We start from the raw sequence: 20,370 nt of genomic DNA on the forward strand, positions 1-20,370 counted from the left end.
CCCAAAGGTTTAGACCAGTTATCCAGATATAGAGCCTCAGGCTCTATATAGTATATATTGCATGCTATCTGAGATCAAAACAAAGGTAGTCATTTGAGCACGCAGCAAATATCTAAAAATAGGTTTGGACTCCTAAACTTATATGGTTCATAGGTGGTTACATCAACCATCAACAACCCTGGCTTCATTTTCTATAACAACTCCCAGAGAATTAAATATAGATCTAGGAGTCTGCAAGCATGAGTGTCGTAACTAATTGTTGTAAGGTAAACTATGATGGAAATCTACGTCATGCCTACCATCACCAGTAAATGCAGGATGGCTTATCCCTCACTGTGAGAAGGACGAAAAGCCTCATGCTTACCATGGTGGGGGGACACAATTCCCAGCGCCAAGCACTGCAGTGGAGGTACCACATGGGGCAGACCCTCACTGACCCTCTGTGACTTATCTGAGCACTCATACCCTACACCAAGTGTCTTGTTTTAGTAAAATATGGACTGTAAGATCTGGTTCCAGGTGACCTTCCAAATTCTTTTCTGAAAGGGCAGGATTGGCCTCTGAGAGCATTTAACAGCATAAGCCAGTTGTGCCTCCTGCGGAGCATATTTCCATGTTTTCAGAGCAGTATATAGGGAAGAGGAATACTACTGTCGTATAACACACACACCTTGCTTCTTACCCATTAAGTACTGGGAGCTGTTCTAAACTCATTTTATGCAGAGAGCTGTTTATGTGAGATTACCTTGACCTTGATTTTATTAAATTTGGAAATATGACAAAACATCCTACACCACTGCTTCTCGGACATCTTTGTGGAGTGCTTTAAACATTTACAGCACACTAAATGCTAAATGTTAAATATCATGTCAGGGGAAGTGCTGTTGGTGCAGGGGTGAAAAAGGCAGCATTATAACACTCTCAATGTACTGACACCAATTACTAAAATATTCTTGTTTGTTTCCACATTGCACAATTAAAAGTGACTAGCAACACACAGATGCATCTAGCCCAGTATCTAGAGAATAAAGACAAGTTTTTCTAATTACTTCTGACTTAAAGTTTCTGTACTCTGGGAAGTTTTCTTCTCTGTAAAGTACTATTCAAAATTATACGCCATGTTAGAGATGCCAAGCCTCTATCTCTGCTTTGTGATACAAATAAGAAACAATGAGTTTGTTTAGTACTCTGTTGGAATACCGCTTCCTCTGCTTCAGATTAATTTGCATTTAGGTGTGGGAATTTTACAAATGTGATATGACAGCTCAAAATATTACTTTTCCCGCATGGACGAATGTCAGGAAAATTATCCATCTGCATTCAGAACAGCACCCAACTGTACTGTTGCCTCCAATAAGATGGTGTCTGATGTCATTCAAACAAACAGATGCATTCATTCCTTTCCCAGGGTGAAAGAAGAAATATTTGTGACAGCATATTTATCACTCTGCTAGTGCTAGTTTCTTCTTTGTATTCTATTATTTTTCTCTAACTGTTCAGGTATGCCGGTTTTGAAACCTTGCTCAATAAACATTTGTGTTCCGTGCTGCTTAATCCATCCATATATTACTGGGGTCTTATCAGGGAATTTCCACTAGAATGAAATAAATGCAGGAATGCCATGTTATTAGTCATTTATTTAGCATCCTAAAGAACACAGATGTCCTGAACATGGATCAATAATAATTCCTTAATGAAAATGCAGGGCACAAACAGAATGCCCAGCCAGAAACAACTGCCTTCTAAACTAATATTCCTTATCGATGAGTAAATTCACTAAAAATCCCGTTAAACAAATACTATCATGTTTACTTTCCAGAATGTGAGAAAAGCAAAAGCTGAGAGGCTGTCCCGAACACAAATAAAACATATTAATTACTTTTTTAAAAACAATTGTAAGAGCAATATTACAGTGTTTTGCATCTTTGACTACCTATATTAAGCAATTAATAGTGCACAGTAAGCTGAATGTCAAATAAATACTGCAGACTATTTGCTGGTGTTTATGCCTGTGCAATGCAATTCTGATTCTATGCATATGTCCCATTCCATCAGGTCATGTCAAATCATGTTTTGTCGGTATTTATTAATTCAGCCCAAACCCATTCACATGACACACACTTCAGTGCACTTAATATTAAAAAACACTTTCCATAATTCCAGTTATTTTTAAATGTGAATAGATACATCCGATTACCCAGTGACTTGCATGTCAAGTTTATTGCATTTCAAGCATGTTTTTACTTCAGGTGTTGAACAGTCATTTAAAATACTGTTCTTCACTTTTAAACTGCAACCCACAAACTACTGAAGAGTTGATTTCCTCTCTTTGTAAGAGAGGCGATTTGAGCTAACGCTAATGGGAATTATTGAGGCGTGCCATTAAAGTTTCAGACAGGCTCAAGTTTCCAACAAGACTAAGAAGTACTGCTGTGCCACTTATAGACTATTTTGTGAAAAGTAAAAGCTTAGCAGAGGAACATAGGCAAATTTTCCTTCTACCCTGCTGTGATTAAGTCTCATTTCAGTTGTACACATGGGACAACAAAAAATTAAATATGTACATTATGTTCTGTAAGCGTAGTTACATCCAGAGAAGGAGGGAGTGAGGGGAAAGAAGGGGATGAAGAGGAAAAAAAAATAAAGTTAACTGCTTTACCTGATACTGTACAACACTTTTCCAGTTTTAGAAATCCTCAGCAACTTGTTGTCTGTCGTGACATCATGGAAGTTTGCTCCCTTCTCATTGGCAAAGAATAAATCCGGCTTCCAAATAGAGTCCAACATAGAGGGATCCAAATCCAGGGAATCATCAGGATATTCGCTGTAAGCCAGACGTGAGTCGTTCCACTGCTGTCTCAAAAAAATGTTCACTCTGTAGTCCTACAGAAATGCCATGTAAAAAGGTTACTAAGCCACTTACCAAATCTGGAAGCCTACTTTAGCTTTCTTTATGCTCTTAGACTTACTGCAGTACCAGTGTTACACCAAATATTTATATTAGCCTTTGACCAGAAGAGTTGTCATTTGAAAATAAAGCAGTCTGAATGATGTATTGAACTAAACAAACACGACTGGTACATTTTCCAAATCAAAATTACTCCAGTGATGAAAAAATATTAACTGCAACCTCCAATGCTAAATATAACCCTCTTTCAAATGCTACAGATTAACGCAGAGGTACTTAGGAAGTCAAAAAGCATTGCAGCTAGATAGACACAATTTCAACAAAGATTCTATAAAACTGCTAATTTAAATAAATTGCTTCCAATATGTAAATCAATTATTTCTAATGTACTCATGAATAGTTGCTAATTCCAGTGAAGCCAGATTTGTATAGAAGAAATTAAACCAGCACTTCTTATTTACTGTTTGTATCCTTTTTCTATCTACCATATGCTTTTCTCTGTATGTTCCTTCATTCATTCCTCCCTGTCTGCATCCCATTAAAATTATTCTAATTGCATTCTCCTGCTCAGTGGTCTGCTAGTCACAACTGGGAAAGGCAGCAATTACTTAGAGGTTCGTTTAGAACCAACATTAATGCTGTGTCAAGAACTGGCTATTAAAGGGGAGTGTGAAAAGAGCTTTTAGGGTCTAAATGCTCCGGAGGGAATGGAAAGATGCTATTGCTTATTCTCCTTATCCTGAATTTCTGAAGTCAGCAAATAAGAGCTTCATCTCCCTCGGCTTCCCCTGCTATTATAGCATATTTACCTGAAATTACATTAAACCTAACCTCCTTGTGAACGCTCTCTTAGAAATAAATCTACTCTTCATCTAAAAGGAAGTATTTAATAATATTCATATTGATTATATTATCTGAAGGAATATGTTACCAAATAATTCTGCCAACTGTACAAATCCCTGACATGTAGGATTTGCTGTATGGCAGCTGCAATACATTAAAATGTCAGCACGGTGTTTTTGACTTGGAAAATGTATGAGCTGACCTGGGTTTAGTTAGGCCACTGAACTGCGTAGTCTAAAGAATTTAGCATCCTTGAAATATAAATAAATATTCTCACTCTAATTAGGGCTGCAGAAAGCAATATGCAGACTCTGTGAACGAGCCCCTCCAAGCTTCATCATTTCCCACCCTGACAGAATATTATTTCTGACATCCGAACTGACGTAGTTTTTGAACCCAATGGGATGATGCTTTACAGTCTCACCAGGAACAAGATTTTTCTTCCTTTCTTTATCATTTTCACGTTGCTGTTGAGTAGATGTGAGTCAAAAAAGGAATGTCTACTAATCAGAGCAAAACAGACCTGAGAGAGGTCTCAAGAGTAGCACAATAATTAAAGATACTTACAAAAGCCTGTATCTGCTTTTCATAAGCCACTGTACTTTTTATGATGGTCTTGTTTCATACGGTTAAAGATCAAATAGCTACTTGCAGTTCTGAGCTTATAAAATTATGTCACATCTTGTGAGGATCCACTAACCCTAAGCATTTCCTAACCTAACCCTAAACTTTCCCTTCTTTCTTGGTCTTAGAAACTGAGTGTCTTATAAGTCTATATGGGACAGTTTTATTTATAAATCCAGGAAAGCACTTGCTTTTCATTCTGCAGAAGAGAAGGCAGGAGCTGTCATTGGCAGCCGCTGGTAGAATAAAATTGCTACAACTAGTTGTGCGACTGCCTTTAATTTTTCTTTGAAATAAAATATGTAATGAAGTCTATAGAAAGCAGAGGGATTTTTCTCCCCATGACGCAGAAATCATAAATAAGTCAAAACAGTAAATTGTTTAGAAACATCTAAAAATAAATGTACTTTCATGAACTTCAGTAGTCGGTGATTTAGATAACAAAAAGCAGTCTGACAAATCTTTATTCATAGAAGAGCTTGCATATGATGATATATATTATACCAAAAGCGTAAGTAATGCCAATAGGGTTACATTATCTTTTTTAATACGTACCTTCCTAAATATATTAGAGCCATCACACTAATAAACTTAGAAATGCTTTCTCTCTGCAAGCTTTATTGTTAAAAGCAAAATAGCACTGAAATCTTTGTTTATGTCTGATAGGTTTTGCAGATGTATATATAAATACATATATATATTTTAACAAGAAATAAAAATGGAAATGTAACATGTACATCACAAAACCGTCATTACTTTTTTATCCTATGATTGAGGTATAAGCAGTTGAAAGGGATGTGTGTTTACACAGTCAGAGCTAATCACATGCAGAAATTTTGAATTTATTTTTCCTGTGTTAATATTGTAACTATCTTCTGAAGAAAAAATTCTCCTGAGAATGGTATCACAACATGGAGCAGGCTACACTGTGTATTTTGCGAGTTCCTGAGGGTAGAAGTGGGTGGACTGTAGTAATGCACTCCTACACGACCACGAGTACACCTGCTCCACAAATTCTTTCTGACAGCACCACAGCTCTGAACGAGGAGCGCAGACCTGAAGATTTAATCTCAGTTGCAACACCGATGCCAGCGATAGCTCAAGGCAACTCAGATAAACAGATTTCCTCTGTTCTCAAGCCATAAAATCAGAGTAGTACTAAGATACTAAAGGAATATTTATCTGATTAGTTTTAGTAGATTTATCTGACGATTTAGGACTCAATCCACAGATGTACTTAGTTTGTGTTGTAGGAATCTAGATAGAAATGGTCTTTCAGCAAATCCGTGGCCACCAGATTCACTGCCCAGAGCCCCAGCAAAGCTCTGGGTCCCTTTTGTCTCAGGCCCTGCTGTGGCAGGGGGGTGCAGGGGAGACCCGCTCCCTCTTCAGTGCTACTTTCGGTCTCGGAACTGACACTTATCTTAGACCTTAGCCTCCCCCTCCTCTTCCCCTCCAACAGCATTGATCACCCAGGTGTTGAGTCGGGTGTCTGAGGCAAACAGCAGACTGAGCTGGCCTTCCATGCATAGGAAAGGCTGGCCAAAGAGACTACTCTCCCTGTCTAAATCCTAAATAGGAATGTTACCTGAAAAGTCGTGGTTTAATGACCTATTTCAAGGCCATATGACGGAAAAACACTTGATTACCTATGTACCTAAGCATGCAAGGTGTCCCCAGTGGCTTTAGTGGGAGACTCTGATGCAGTTAAAACTATACATGTGAATTAATCAGGATCTAACAAGCTGATTTGTAATTATGTTTTTTCTAGTGGGAAGATAATATCATGCAGCCAGCCACAGCCAAGCTTTCTGTCTCTTAAAATTTTAAAAGGAATGGCAAATTTTTCTACTAACATAAGTATTCAAAACACAACTGGAGTTTGATGCATTTACCCCAACAGAGAACCTGCTGCATAGTGTCAGTCATTGATTATAGGGCATAACGACAATGATAATGTCTTCACAGTTAGTCATTTCTGTAATTAACAATTAGCTCGTCAATGTACAAACTGCTCTTAGCTTCTCCTGTAGCTGATAGCTAAAAAATCCTGGTCATTAGCAACACTGAACATCTGAGTTCTTTGGGACTCTGCCCAGCCTGATGTAGATTACTCATCTGTGATACTCAGCTGCAGTCATGCTGTACAGTGAATTTTCTGCTGAATACTGCATGTGTGAATGCTTCCAAAAATAGATACAGAGCTTACTGGCATAACTGCTTTATTCAGTGAAGTTACTCAGGAATGTCTTTTTCTCTTTCTTTGCAAGTTAGGGCTTAAATGAAAGACAAGTGAATCAATGACAACAATTCCATCTTGACACAGGCCTTTTTTTTTTGGCTATTTTTATTTTGGTATAATATACATCATTATAATATGGAAGAAAAACATTTCTTTTGGAGAAAAAAAAAAAATCAATTTTGATACTGTCCCATACGTGCATTATAGTGCAGAAAGACTAATACATATGCATTTTGTTTCCCTAGATCTTCAGGAACAAAACTCATGAAGACTCTATGGAATTCATCAATTTGGAGACAACCAGCACAAAATACAGTTTTATTTCTTAGTGAAAGATTTTAGCTTTTTGAAGAATATACTAGACATAACAGTTGTGCTGGCCTTTCACACAGGGACGAATTTCGTCCTGGTGCCTGTCCTAATCAGAAAACAGAAGCTACTCCTGCTAATGTTATTGAGAACCTGGCTTACTGAATTTAGTAGGTCTGGGACCGTAATCCTGTTTGTTTGCTGTGTTCATTTCTCCTACTGAACGCTTCTCTAAAGAAGTATTCGTGTCCCAAGTTTCCAATGAGCTGCTGTAGATCATCAAGTTATACTCTGATAATGTCCCTTCAGTACATATAAATGGTTTCACTAAGAATTCCTGTCCTCTGAGACAGGAATGTCTCTATCGAATTTACAATCCAGGGTTTTAAATGAATCTCTTAGTTTTATGTCAAAACCATCAAGAGCATTTTATGGGGGAAAATGAATCCTAGGAGTCAAACAAAACTCATTATTTATCACAAGGGATGCCAACATTTTTACCACATGATAACATCTATTTCAGAAAGGCAAAGTAGAAGGAACAGTAATTGATGTCTGCCTCTCAGAGCAGTTTTAAAACATCCTAAAACTAGTCACACTAGTCATTAAAGAAGCGACAGCATTAAGAAAATCAATATCAAACCATTAAACTGCATCTAAGAGAAATCTTTCCACAATTTCGGCAGATATTATGAACAAAGCAAAATAAGAAAGCCAATAGTCCTTGTTTTCATCTACTTGAATGTTTAGCTGTTTTCAGCAGAATGTGTTAATGAACATTGGAAAGGTGCACATTAACATATTTGATAGAAGGTAAAATGCAATGAGGGGATTTAATCAAAGCAATGAAGGAGTCTAATTAATGCAATCAGCATTAGGTCGTGCAAATATTTTCATTGAATGCCATCTTGTAAAGCCAGTGACGTGCAGGATTTTTGCTACTTAACACTATGCTGATGCCTCTACATGCTAGGATCAACAGACATGACTGGTTAAAAAGGGCTACATTCATAGTTATCTTCTCAGAATCCCTTTGACACAGGAAAACAAATTAAGTTTTCCAAAATCCTGAAAATTAAGTCTGTTGATAATCATAACAAGATATGGTTTTTACCATCATTTTTAACTTGATTTTAGTTTTCTTTTAAGTTGTTTTTAAAATGTTATAGATGCATACTCTAAAACATTAACTTATCTGTTTATTTTATAGCTCTTCTTGTTATAGATTGTCACTTATAGAAGACTCTTTCCCACACTATTTAAGAAACCAACCTGCCCTAGCAATAACTCGCCCTTTATATCTAGAAAACATTAAATAACAGGGTGGGTTTTTAAATAAAGATATTTAGGAGCAGATTTGTGTTCCTACATGCCTTAGGCCCCACTTTCTAAAATGATGGCATGAATTACAATTGAGTTTAAATGAAGTATTTGAATATTTAATAAAATAATTCAGTTGGGCTAAATATCTGCTCTTCCTTCATAATGCAAGGATTGCAAGGCAGCAACTATCCCACTTTATAAAAAAAGTAGTTCTTTGGTATACCTTAAGTCCTTTTGTGGGTAACAAGTTCATTTTTAGTTACCAAGAACTCAGTCCTACAGGATGCTAAGCACCTTTATTGCCTCTGGCTTCATCAAATACAGAAAGACCTGGACACTGTGTAGGAATCCCTGGAAAACAGAGTTGTGAAACTACATTGTAGTTGCTTCAAAAGTGCCCATAGTTGTCCATAGTGTCCTGAGGCAATAAGAATAACTCTTGCAAAATTTCAATGAAGGTGAGAGCACTAATTTTTAGTTTATTTTGTGGCAACGGTGGCTTGAAGAGTTCCAAATCAAGCTGTGATTTGTCACTAGACCCTTTCTAGAATGGGTTTAGCCCACTTCTTCCATACGAGCACCTGATAATTATTATGGGTTTATCACATTAGTATTAGAAAGCCATCAAGAGGCTCTCTCTGGACTAATTCCAGTAGTCAGGGGTGTGTATGCTTGAATAAATAACTGATTTCTTTTGTTCATTGTTTGAAAAAGAAGATTAAAAACCTCAGCATCTTTTTAAATGCAATCAGAAAAAATATTTTTCATTTTTCTTAGCAATTATTGAAAAAAAGAAAATTCACTTCTAGATTTAAAAAAAGTTGGACTAAAATTTTCATTTACATCTTTTCGGTTTGACTTCATTAATCCTAAATTTTGGCAATTTTTAAAGGAAAAATCTCAGCTTGAAATGAAAAATTGATTTATTTTTATATATATCAAAATTAAAACTCTGAATTTTCACTTTGGTCTTGATTTTTTTGACTGATAACGTTCTGTACATTCAATCAGCACATTTCGGTCAGCTGGGATCCCATCACTTCCTAGTACCAATTTAACACTCGAAATGCCCAAGTCTCCTTATAGCTATGTGTTTTAGTCATTTGACTCAAGTTATGCATTCACTTCAGTTACTGGTGTGGCTGCAATTCACAGAGAATTTAAACAAGGCTGTCCTAATAGCTCTGTCAGCGCAGTCTGCGGCAGCAGATAATTCGGCATGTGGTGTAAGACCCACTCAAAATATGGAGTAGTTGGCAGGGAGCCCCACAGCTAAGCTCCAGCCATTCCTCTGCCTCTTCAGTGCTAATAAAACCTGAGCAAGCTGGTTTGCACACACTTGTATTTGCTGCCATCACAGTCACTACAGACTATGGTGCAGCCACTACATACATACGTTTAGACTTGATAGCTGAGTTTAATAATTTATATACATCTTTATATAGTTATTCTATATTTATTTTATTTTAGTTCAGCTTGTAGGTTTTTAGTAGCTTAATAACTTAGTAAATGTCTCCACGTCCTGAGCATCTCTATTCTACATCACATTCCACTCCTTCACAAGATGGCTTCAATGACCAGTCCCACTCACCATTGTAGTTTCTGCTATTGAACCAAAGCTGTTGATAAATATGTTGCAGGTAACATTTACAGGAGGACCTGCAAGTTGAACAATAAATAGAAAAATTGACAGGTTGTGTTCATGACATATGTTAAGTATTGTTGTTCTCTTGCCAATGGCATCATAGCACTTACCATTGTGGTTTCTGTGACTGATCCAAAACTGTTGATAAAAATATTGCAAGTAACGTTTACTGGAGGACCTGTGGAATGCAATAAAAATGTTGCAATATACATTGAAATAAAAGTACAGATCCCTCAGCCTCCGTACAATCTGGTACAGATGCGGCTGAAAACAAATAGAAAGTGAGTTTTCCCAAACAGATCATGTAAATCTCGATCAAAAGGAAAACATTATCGACACTAATTAACCTAGTTTCATTGGAAGTTGTTATAAATATAACTACATCCTTGTATTTAAGGATTTATGAGAGGAGTTGAGTGAGGGCATGAGTATAACAGCTTTTTCTTTACCCACAGTACCAGCCCAGAATACACTTTAGCATTGCAATCACTTCTCTCTCCCTTCTTTCTCAAACTTGAAATTAAAAGATTATCTCTCCACACCTATTCCACTCTGTATGCAATGACTTGACACCGAAATTCCCAGCAAGGGCCATTTTTCACATTGACTCCAGTCCACTGAAAAAGGACTTAGACAAGTAGCTCTTCATGCACCTGATCTGGAGATGTCTGCCTTGCCATAAAAAATATTTTAGGAATATTTATCTGTTCTGGTTTGACACAGCTTTCATTAAGCAGCTATTTGTGATCTCTTCCCTCCCACCTCCGTTCCTTTTATTTAGCAGTCACTGAAGTGTAGCAGAATGAATGGGGACTTAATATTTAATTAGTTGTCTATTAGCCTCCTAGATTTTTAGGCGTGGTGAAGTAAACAGTGGTTCTCCACTGAATCAAAAAGGATTAATGCTAAATGCCTGAAATCCAGTGACACAAAAGTTGATACAAGCATTGAGTATCAAGTACTTTCTTCTCTCTTTTCTCATTATTTTTAATCACATAATTTTCCTTATATTAAAAAAACAATGTCAGTGCACAGAATATATATACCTACATTTGGTTTCATGTTTAGATGTGAAACTGCTTGACAAAAGATGGAAACATTATTATTTTCTTTTTTGAAAAATGGCAATATGCCACAGACTGAGGCGAAGGAGGCATTGAGTACCTTGGCATGCTCTTTGTCAACTTCTCTTTAATCTCATGGGGTTGTCCTGCAAAAGCTGCCGTATATGACCACTACAGCTTTCAGTTCCTGAGTGCCAGCAGAGCCTAGTAAACATGCTTAAACATGTTAGGAAATAGACTACCGCACCACGGACTGCAGTTCAGATGTACGCTAAGTAGGCACATGCTAGAGGACTGTATCTTACGACAAAGCAAATACCTTCTTCCATTTCTCTACTCAGTTGTATAGCGTCTCACTTGCCTTTTGCTCGTAGATGTGGAACAGTATAAGAACTCAGTAAACCTAAATACTGCCAGCAAAACAGGTGACATTCTCTTTATCCTCAGAGTTTTCTGGAAGAAACTTTATTGGTGAGATATCACCAATTCATTTTTTTTCTGATCATTTATTATTGTTTATAAACATCAAAAGTGTGATGTAAGATTTGCAACCAAATGACAACAGAAGATACTTATCAGAGAATCTATTCTATGATCTTAAAAACTAACATTTGATCATATAACAGATTCATTTTCCATTAAAGTCAATCTGCTACTGATGGGGTTTCTGAACATGCATAGGAAACACGAGCTAAACGAAGTAGATAGGAAAAAGATAACTAACTGAGCACTGAAGTTTGTGATGCTTTTATTCTCTTTTTATTGATTTTTTTTCTATTGTTGATATTATTCCAGTGGGGAGGGTGTGTATAGGTGTTGTACATCTTAAGAAAGAAGTGCTCTTTAAAGAGGGCATACAACATCACTTTTTTCTATTAAATGCTTCACACACTCAATCCCACAAGATTTTTATAATCTAATAGTTCATTTAAAATGAAGTCAGTAAGCTTCTATGAAGTGTAGTCAATGTTTGAGAACATAATATAAAACTCTTCAAAGGCAATGGAAACATTCAATATGACTTTACTGCCTAAAATCTAAAAAAAGTTGACACTACCTCTAAAAAATTAAGCAAAGTATACTTTATAATTAAACCCTTTTTTCCCCCTAGTTTTTCTTTTCTCATCTCCAATGCAACAAGGTAGCAGTCCAGGTGCCTTTCAGGTACATTTGAGATAAAGTGATTTTCAAGTCATAAGGAAAATGTTTGTTCTTGAAAGGACACAGGTAAAAAAACCCAACCCCAAAACATGTAGCTAATGCTCAAATCCACCAGAAAGTGGATGACTGGTGTTCTGACAAACAGGTAAGATATCACTTCTGTTCACTTCTGCTCCCATCCCCCTGCTTCCCTAGAGGGTGTGCTGCTGCTGCTGCTGCCAGTCGAGCGGACTCTCCAATACAGAGCCTTCTTGAAAAGCCCTGACGTTATAATATGCCATACACCTCCTGTCACTTCAGGGCACTTGGCAGTTACAGAAAGTCCTCAGCACTCACCTGCTCACCTTACCTGCAAGAAATCTGAATATACAGAATATTCCCCTGAATTTACTGTGGCATATTGCCTCATAGCTCCCGTACCGAAGGTGACTGTGACCTTGCCACCATTTGGCTAGAGAGTGAATCCTTTCCTTATCAACTGCGCCAAAGCTTCCTTCATTTGGTAGGTTCTTGGGAAGATTTACTTTTACTATTGCCCTGGAGATCATCCTAACTGCAGCTAATCGTATCTGTAATCTCACGTGTAATCGCACCAACTCTGCCTTTTTGGTGTATGGTTTTCAGACTGCACCTGGAAGCTTTTTACTCTTCACATTTCAGCCTTAGAGCTAAGATTTCCTTAGTGGAATATTATAATCATACAAGACATTTAAAATAATACCTCTACACTTGACAATTTTCTTTGATATGTGTATTTATTAAGGATTTTGTAAGGCAAACTAAAATACAGTACACACACATACAGAGAACTGTGGGCAAAGCATGGAGATGGGGAAGGAAAAATGGGAGATTATGAGGCAGAACCACGTCAGGCAATGACAGTGAAAATACTGGCAAGAAATTGACAGATATGTGAAGAATCTTCTGTCTTTCTCTATAAGTAGTATTTTTTGGTCCACCTCCTGAATTTGGCCCACGTGCCAATGGAAAGAGTTTTTTACCACCCTCTTGGATGGTTTATTTTGTTCTGTATACAGGGGAGAAAGGTGAGCTGAAATGCCCTTCTCCCCTTAGCACAGAGAACAGGATAAGCATCAGGACTGTTTGAAAAAACTAAAATCAGTCCCACCCAAGTGTGGGGATAGAGCAGGGATCGAGGAACAGGACCAAGGGTCAAAGTGAGGAGGCAGTGATCCCACCAGGGATGGAGCATCCCTTTGCCTGTGGAGCAGGGATTTCACGTCTGAGCTCAAACGAGGGAGGGGATGAAAATAAGAGTGAGGGCAGGACAAAGACCCACATGCTGACCTGAGCACTGGTGACACAGATCCCAGGACAGAAGGAGAGGGTAGTAGAGCTTGTTGGAGATGGTTTATTAATTTCCAGTTCAGGAGGCAGCTGGGTCTTTAGCAACCATTTCTCCTCAAGCAAACTGAACAGCCTCCGACGTTCAGCACAGTCCTTATGAGACCTGAAACAGAGCTAACCCCTACGGAGGGCTCTGCTTTGCAGCGGCAATACTACAGGTGCCTGAATTACCACTTCAAGAGCTTACCAATGCATCTCTTCATGGCCCTGCAGGCACATCACTGTAAGTCAGACAGCAAGGCTGAACTACTGCTGGGACACCTCAGCTGGCCATGGTCATTAGACAGGAGGAAGTTGTTTATCATCCTAGCTTCCTCACAGCTTAGAGTGCGGCATGCAGGGTAAGGGCTGGAGAAGTGCCATCAAAGGCAGCTCAGTCAATCCTGTGGCTAGGGACCATGGATGTTCGGCCAGGGGAAGAAAGGCAGCTGTGATGCACTAGAAAAGTTCCTCTGAGCCATGGGGATTCTTCAGCTACTCCACGAGCAGTGCAGCTGGAATGCTTGTTTTCAAAGATCTGTATAATGCATAGTCCAACCATTGATGAGAAAATTCACATGATTTAGCAAGTTGCGTAAGGATCTGGTACGAAAGCAGGAGGTAGACCACAGGTAGTCTTTACTGCAAGTACCTAGGTAAGCCTTCTTTCTTTCCCTAACATTCTGCCTTTGGGCAAAAGCAATGTTTCCCTCCATTTAAACATCATCATCTCATTAGAGTGTTATCAGCCAGGGAAATGTATCAGTCACAGGAGGCAAAATTAGTGACACCAGGACAACATAGTTACCCTAAGGCTTACAAATCAAGGTGACATTTCTTGTCTTGTTGGGGAGTGATGCTTTTCATTTATGAGGTTGTCTTTCTATGGGATTTCCACAGAGTGCATTACCCAGACTCCCTAAATATAATCATGTCCAGCAAACAGAGAATTCCTTCTCCTTTAGAAGTATTCACCACAATGCAATGTACCACAGAAATCATTATGCTTATGTCACTTTTATTATTAATTGATGACAATTCTACCTACTAAACAAAAAAACAAACACACAAACAAACCTCAAAACTCAAAAAAAAAAAACCCAAAAAACCACCACAAGGGCAGAGATCTCAGGAACCTCCGAAATACAGTAATTGTATGGTACCTTGCACTGATGCAATTTGCTGGAAAAATCAAATAAAGACAAAATTATTGTTCTGCTTCATCAAGCTAAAACCAACATCCTCTGAAAGTTCATCTGTCATATATAATAGCTTGCTGAGAATGTTGTATCTCCTGGTGGGAATGTGGCAACAGTGTTGGGTGCTTACTGTTGCATCTGAGGCTCAGAATCATATTCTGTGATATCATGGAATGGTTCAGGTTGGAAGGGACCTTAAAGGTCATCTAGTTCCAACCCCCCTGCCATGGGCAGGGACACCTCCCACTAGGCCAGGCTGCTGAAAGCCCCATCCAGCCTGGCCTTGAACACTTCCAGGGATGGGGCATCCACAACTTCCCTGGGCAACCTGTTCCAGTGCCTCACCACCCTCAGGGTAAAATATATCAACATACATTTATAATCAACAGAACAAGGCTAAGAGCCACAGAGGCACTTACAGAGGCAGAGCAAGAGCTGCAAAGATTTAGGTGTCTGAATCCTTTTTAGGACTCTCATTCCTGCTGATATCACTGAGCCCAAATACTACCAAGTATCTGAGGAATACATGTGAGCAGCACCACTTACGGCAATGGTATTTACAGACTGGAGGAGACAACACGTGCATACCCAAAGCAGGCAAGAGATAGAGGCAACACTGAATGGAATCAGCAGGAAAGTATTACAGATAGAGGAAAGTACAATATTTCCCTAGTTCCAGCTGCCTATTTCCAGAAGTGCACATTCAGGCACACACACAAATATAATTAAACAAAATGGCATCAAACGAACTCTTCTTTTGCATCAAGATTTAAGCTGCGTCCCTTCACTTGGTTAACTTGAGAAAACATCTGAGCAAAAATTCAGCCTTATGACATGACCTGGATATAAAAAGGGCACGTCACATTCCAAAATTGGAAGATCTTCTTCATCAAAACACCACTGAGGAGTCACAAGACAAATACTCCAGTGATTGTCAGATCCAGGTGATTACAGAATGAGTCACAGAAAGAAAATGTCTGTGGAGTAAGTACAGCTAAAGCCATCTATATATACATTGACATATTCTGAGGTCAAACAGTTAGTAATCAATTTCTGAAGTGGTATGTGAGCTTTCAGCTGTGGGACTATTGCTGAATGTAACGGGAATCATGCCGGTAAAATCCTATCAGCACTTCACGGAAGGAGAATCCCTGCTAAGATCCATTCTTTTTGTGCCTTAAAGTGCTTGTGAAAATTGTTGGATTGGCATGCTTCACACTCAGCAAATGTCTTTGTCCACAGACCCAGCTCTGGAAGAGGAAAGTAAGTCTTACACTACAAAACCTCTTCAGTTCTGCATTTGGCATTACAGGATAGTCCATACGACATGTTCATTCTTCCCTGCCTCTTTTTGCTGAGGCTGATAACAGAAACATATATTACTGTCAGCTCTGGGGTGCAGTGGGATATTTCCACATAAGTTATCTAATAGACACTGCACAAGAACAATTTTCAGGCACTATTTTATTTCACTCCACAAGCCAGGAGCTCAGAAATGAAAAGCCCTTTAAAACAGTTGACATGCTCCTGATTTATCCAGCTAACCAGACCTAGCCTACAAAGAATATATAGCCATAGCAGTCACAACGGATTGTGTAAATGGACTGGAGCTGGCTTTCACGTAGGTAGTTTGAGGGCTGCTGCCGGTGTAGTCATGTCAGGCTGGAATTCACCGGAGGCCATTAACCTCAGGCATTATACCTTGTGCTGAGCTCTGTATCATCTCAGTGTGGCGCAGAGCACCTCCGAGCAAATTACTTGAAAGCTAGCTCAGATATTCCTACACAAACTGCACAAGTCACACTTGTGACTGAGTGCAGCCAGTCCCAGAGCTAAGGCCTTCCATGTGCAAACGAGTCCGTGGAAATAAATCTAAAAAACAGTGAATCAGAAATCTTACATCTGGAAACTTCCCTGTTGGAACTTGAAGCCTGTTGTGCGATGTTACTTAGCACTTATGTCAACTTTGAAAGTATTCAAATAAATTAATAAATGTTTTAATTCTTCATATATCTGTCAAAATATTATTTTTTTCCTCTGAGCTTTTTACTCTTCTTTCAAATATTTCCATTCCAAGTCATAACAGGCACCTCACTGCAAGGCATCTCTTTCTGAAGTCTTCCTTCCTCCAGTGCAATAGACCAATGGGTAGTATCTGGGGAAAAGGAATTGCTTGCTTTTCTTATGACATGAAAAGATCCAGGCACCTACTTCTTGTCTTATCACAAAACAGTGCTCACTGAAATGAGCAAATGGAAAGGCAGAGGCACTCGGCCTCACTGGGAGCAGGTAGCAGAGATGCTCCTCAGACCTGATTCTGAGAAACTGCTTGGTTGCTTTGCATTAACGAAGACAGAGCTCTTTGCTGCTAATCAGCATGTGAACCCCATAATGCGTGCAGAGGCCTGGGGCACTCCCAGATGTGGTGAAATAAAAGAGGGTATTACATCTGTAGTCATGAAATCTGCACTCCAGCATAGGGTCAGTCAAACACCTCCTGGGTAATCTTATTTTTAATAATCATTTACGAAGTCATTGTAGCCAACTCATCTAAGAGACCACATGGAACCACATGATAAAAATGTTCACTAAGAAGAGAAGGCAAGAGGGAAGATCTACTTAATGAAAAAAAAGCATTATATAATAATATTGAAATGTTGTCAACCAGTCTAGGCTTCTATTTTCAGTCAGAATGAACTGCTTCATTCTGCTCGGCATACTCACCTTGAAACATTTATTTAAAAAAATAAATTGGTACTTTGTTCCCTTCTCTCTAAATATTTCTTACTTTGATCTTTCTCCGTTATTCTAATCTCGCGCTGCAGAAATTAATGGATGCTCAGTTATAAGAGTCAATAGATACAGTCTCAAATGCAGGGCTTGGTCAATACCTCTCTCTGTGGCCACACAGAGGTCTCAGAATTTATTTTAATTCCTTTTTTTTGTTCCTCTGAGCTTGGACATTTGCTTTATTTCACAATTCTGACGGCTTTCTCTTTAATGTCTACATAATGTTCCTTGCTTTACTGTCAGAAGGCATATGCAGGACTTGAAGAAAAAGAGCAGTGTGGGTGGCTAACATTATCAAGCAGACATTGATTTATGGCTGCTAGGGAATTATACACCAAATGATACACGGGACACAGATGAACAATGGGATTTAGAGAAATGGGATGGCTCAGGCATAGGGACAAGTGACAACAGGAATGGTCAGGAGCTGGTACAGATGGCAATCTGCAACTAGTCAGAGACACACAGACCAATATACTCACCACATCTAGCACTAATAAAATAACTTTTTCCTTCTGTTTTCAAACCTTTCAGCTATTGGGAATGTCCCATTTTTTGCCTCCTTATAGTTCAACTCATTGCCATACAATCTGCACAGAATATTACTTTGAAATTAATTCCTCCCTCCTGACTCTCAACTTCAATTCTGCCATCAGCTGATCTCTTGTTATGTTTAGCTCAGTCGCCTGTTCCCTCCCCTTCACTCATCCCCTCTCCCTTTGGGAACCTCATATGTGATGTCTCACATCCTGAATACCAAAAAGGATCTGTCTTTTAACTCCAAGACATCCTTAAAGCACTTCTTGGGTGCCTTTCCCCAGCAATTATTTCAGTCATCAGTTCTTCCTATGTAAAAAAAATGGATGGAAGAACGGGAGAATGAATGAGAACTCTTCACCTGCCTAGAAAATAAGCATCTTATAAACTGGCTTACTCTTTTATCAATACCAAACCACCTGTTGTAAGGAAATTATCAGCTCTTTGATGCAGGATGCTCACTGCATTGCTGAGAGGAGCATCATATGCCTTTCACATAGGTTCAGAACTCCGCTGACATAAAGTGTGTTGCAGGGTCAGGGCGTATGTTCTTTTTCTGGTTTCTACCAATTGTCATGCTGAGTAGGAGTCTTCTACAAAGTCATCCAAATCAGACTATATTCACACTGAGGAAATTATTAGCCTGAATTGAATCTGTCCCTAATTATATATAAATTTTATAAGTCAAAGTTTTATTTTATTAAAAAAAAAAGTTAAAATCTTTTTTAACAGATTGTGCTTTACCTCACACAAAACACGCCTCAGAAGTGTGACAAAACCAAAATTCTCAGGGGTATGGCGACAAAGACCTGTGAAATTATTCTCAGGAGTATAGAGACAACGAGCTGCAAAATTCTCCCAGATGCTTCTTTTTTGGATGACTCCTATAACCAGACTGACCAAAAGGATTTTAATACCTCAGACTGCTCCATCTGATGGGATGTCACTATCTAGAAAGGGAAATTGCTGCAGCCTGAAACCTTTATGTGGAATAGCCACATCTGCATTTTAATTAGCCTGGGGAAGAATATGTGCATGTGTTTATGCATAGGCAACAGGCTACTTTCACATCTAGTAGAAAATAAGTTTTTACATGCGCTTATGGTTTGGCCCTATGCGCGTAATCTGCATGCATCTCTTCAACAACTGCTTTAAATTGCAGTGTGAGAGTTTATAGCAGCATTCTGCTCTCACATTCTCACTTCTGCCAAAGTGTTACTGATTATTTAGGACTAAATCTTTGTTGGACAGAACAAACAGCACAAGAAGAAAGAGCAGTCCTGATAAGAGAGTTTTATAGCCTAAGATGAAGACATTAAAGACAGCACACATTGGGAATGTAGTCATTAGAGGCAGCCTAAGATAATGAGTATTGATCTGGTAAATTTTAATCCTAGGTTTTCCCAAACTAACTATGCTGGTTTAAGGAAAGCATTTAGCTTCTTCTCATCTATATTTCTCCAAGTACAAAAGTGAGGGAGATAACCCGTAGACGTGTTCCCAGGACAGAGGAAGAATGAGTTTGTTCATGTCATGTGTATCAACTGAATATCAGTTACTATTCTTTAAGAGAATGTGCCCAAAATTCAGCTAGTCACAGATGTGTCCAGTTGCTTCCATGCAGTCCTGGGCTTTGGAGACATAGAAACACACAGGTAGGGGTTATTAGCTTTTGGAGGAGAACATCATACTACTACTGTGCTTCCCTGGACAGTCCACTGCTTGCTATAGCCAAAAAAATATCCGCCACGTGACAGGTAGAAGCAGTTGCAGTGTCTGATGCTTTTGTGCATAACACCCAGGCCCTTGTGGAGGAACCCTAAGGACCTTGTACAGTCCATGGGCAGTGCATGATGCTTCAGCACAGTGGGGCACCATTTGCAGAGAGCAAATAATTCACAATTGGCTTTTTAGGGCCCTCCTGAAAACCTGATTCTTAGCAAGGTTGAGGTACCTTACTCAGGATCTGCAGCTCAGAGGATTTTCCACCAAGTCAACACATACAACCTTCCTTTGAGAAAGTGTTCAAAAATTTCAGTCTTTCCTCTTAAAACACAGCCAGTTTTGCAGCTCATAACAAAATGTTGAGAGATTTCATGCAGAAAGAGTCCTTTCTAGGATCTTCTACGCCTGCCTCAGATTGAAAGGATGCAGACTTGCACCTCCTAGGCTACAAGGCTGTGGAAACTGGGGTGGTATATCTCTCACTGTCTCCTATTCAGAGGGGATGGCATTCAGCCTAAAGTGCGGCTATGGCCACTTTTAAAAATATTTAACAGGGGTGGATAGCCTACTGAACCCAGCAAGATGTGCAGCAAAGCACTTGGGATACAACATTTGGAAAGAGAGGGAAAGTGCACTCACGCACGTCTGTATCT

General features: G+C 38.9%; 1 protein-coding gene across 6 annotated transcripts in view; it reads right to left on the bottom strand.

The window, feature by feature from the left end:
• The window catches only part of GLRA2 (glycine receptor alpha 2), a 128,132-nt gene that overhangs the window by 97,076 nt on the left and 10,686 nt on the right, over nucleotides 1–20,370 (bottom strand). For 3 of the 6 annotated variants that reach the window (XM_074606027.1, XM_074606036.1, XM_074606047.1), the window contains exons 3-4: nucleotides 10,005–10,072; nucleotides 2,660–2,883 (exon numbers count right to left, since the gene is read on the bottom strand). In XM_074606027.1, the coding sequence (XP_074462128.1) occupies nucleotides 2,660–2,883; nucleotides 10,005–10,072 (292 nt within the window). Of the gene's footprint in view, nucleotides 1–2,659; nucleotides 2,884–9,840; nucleotides 9,909–10,004; nucleotides 10,073–20,370 lie in introns of all 6 variants that reach the window. The other 3 variants (XM_074606056.1, XM_074606063.1, XM_074606072.1) reach the window with 2 other exon arrangements.

The sequence above is a fragment of the Larus michahellis genome, chromosome 1 (genome assembly GCF_964199755.1).
Source record: "Larus michahellis chromosome 1, bLarMic1.1, whole genome shotgun sequence".
NCBI classification, from domain to species: domain Eukaryota; kingdom Metazoa; phylum Chordata; class Aves; order Charadriiformes; family Laridae; genus Larus; species Larus michahellis.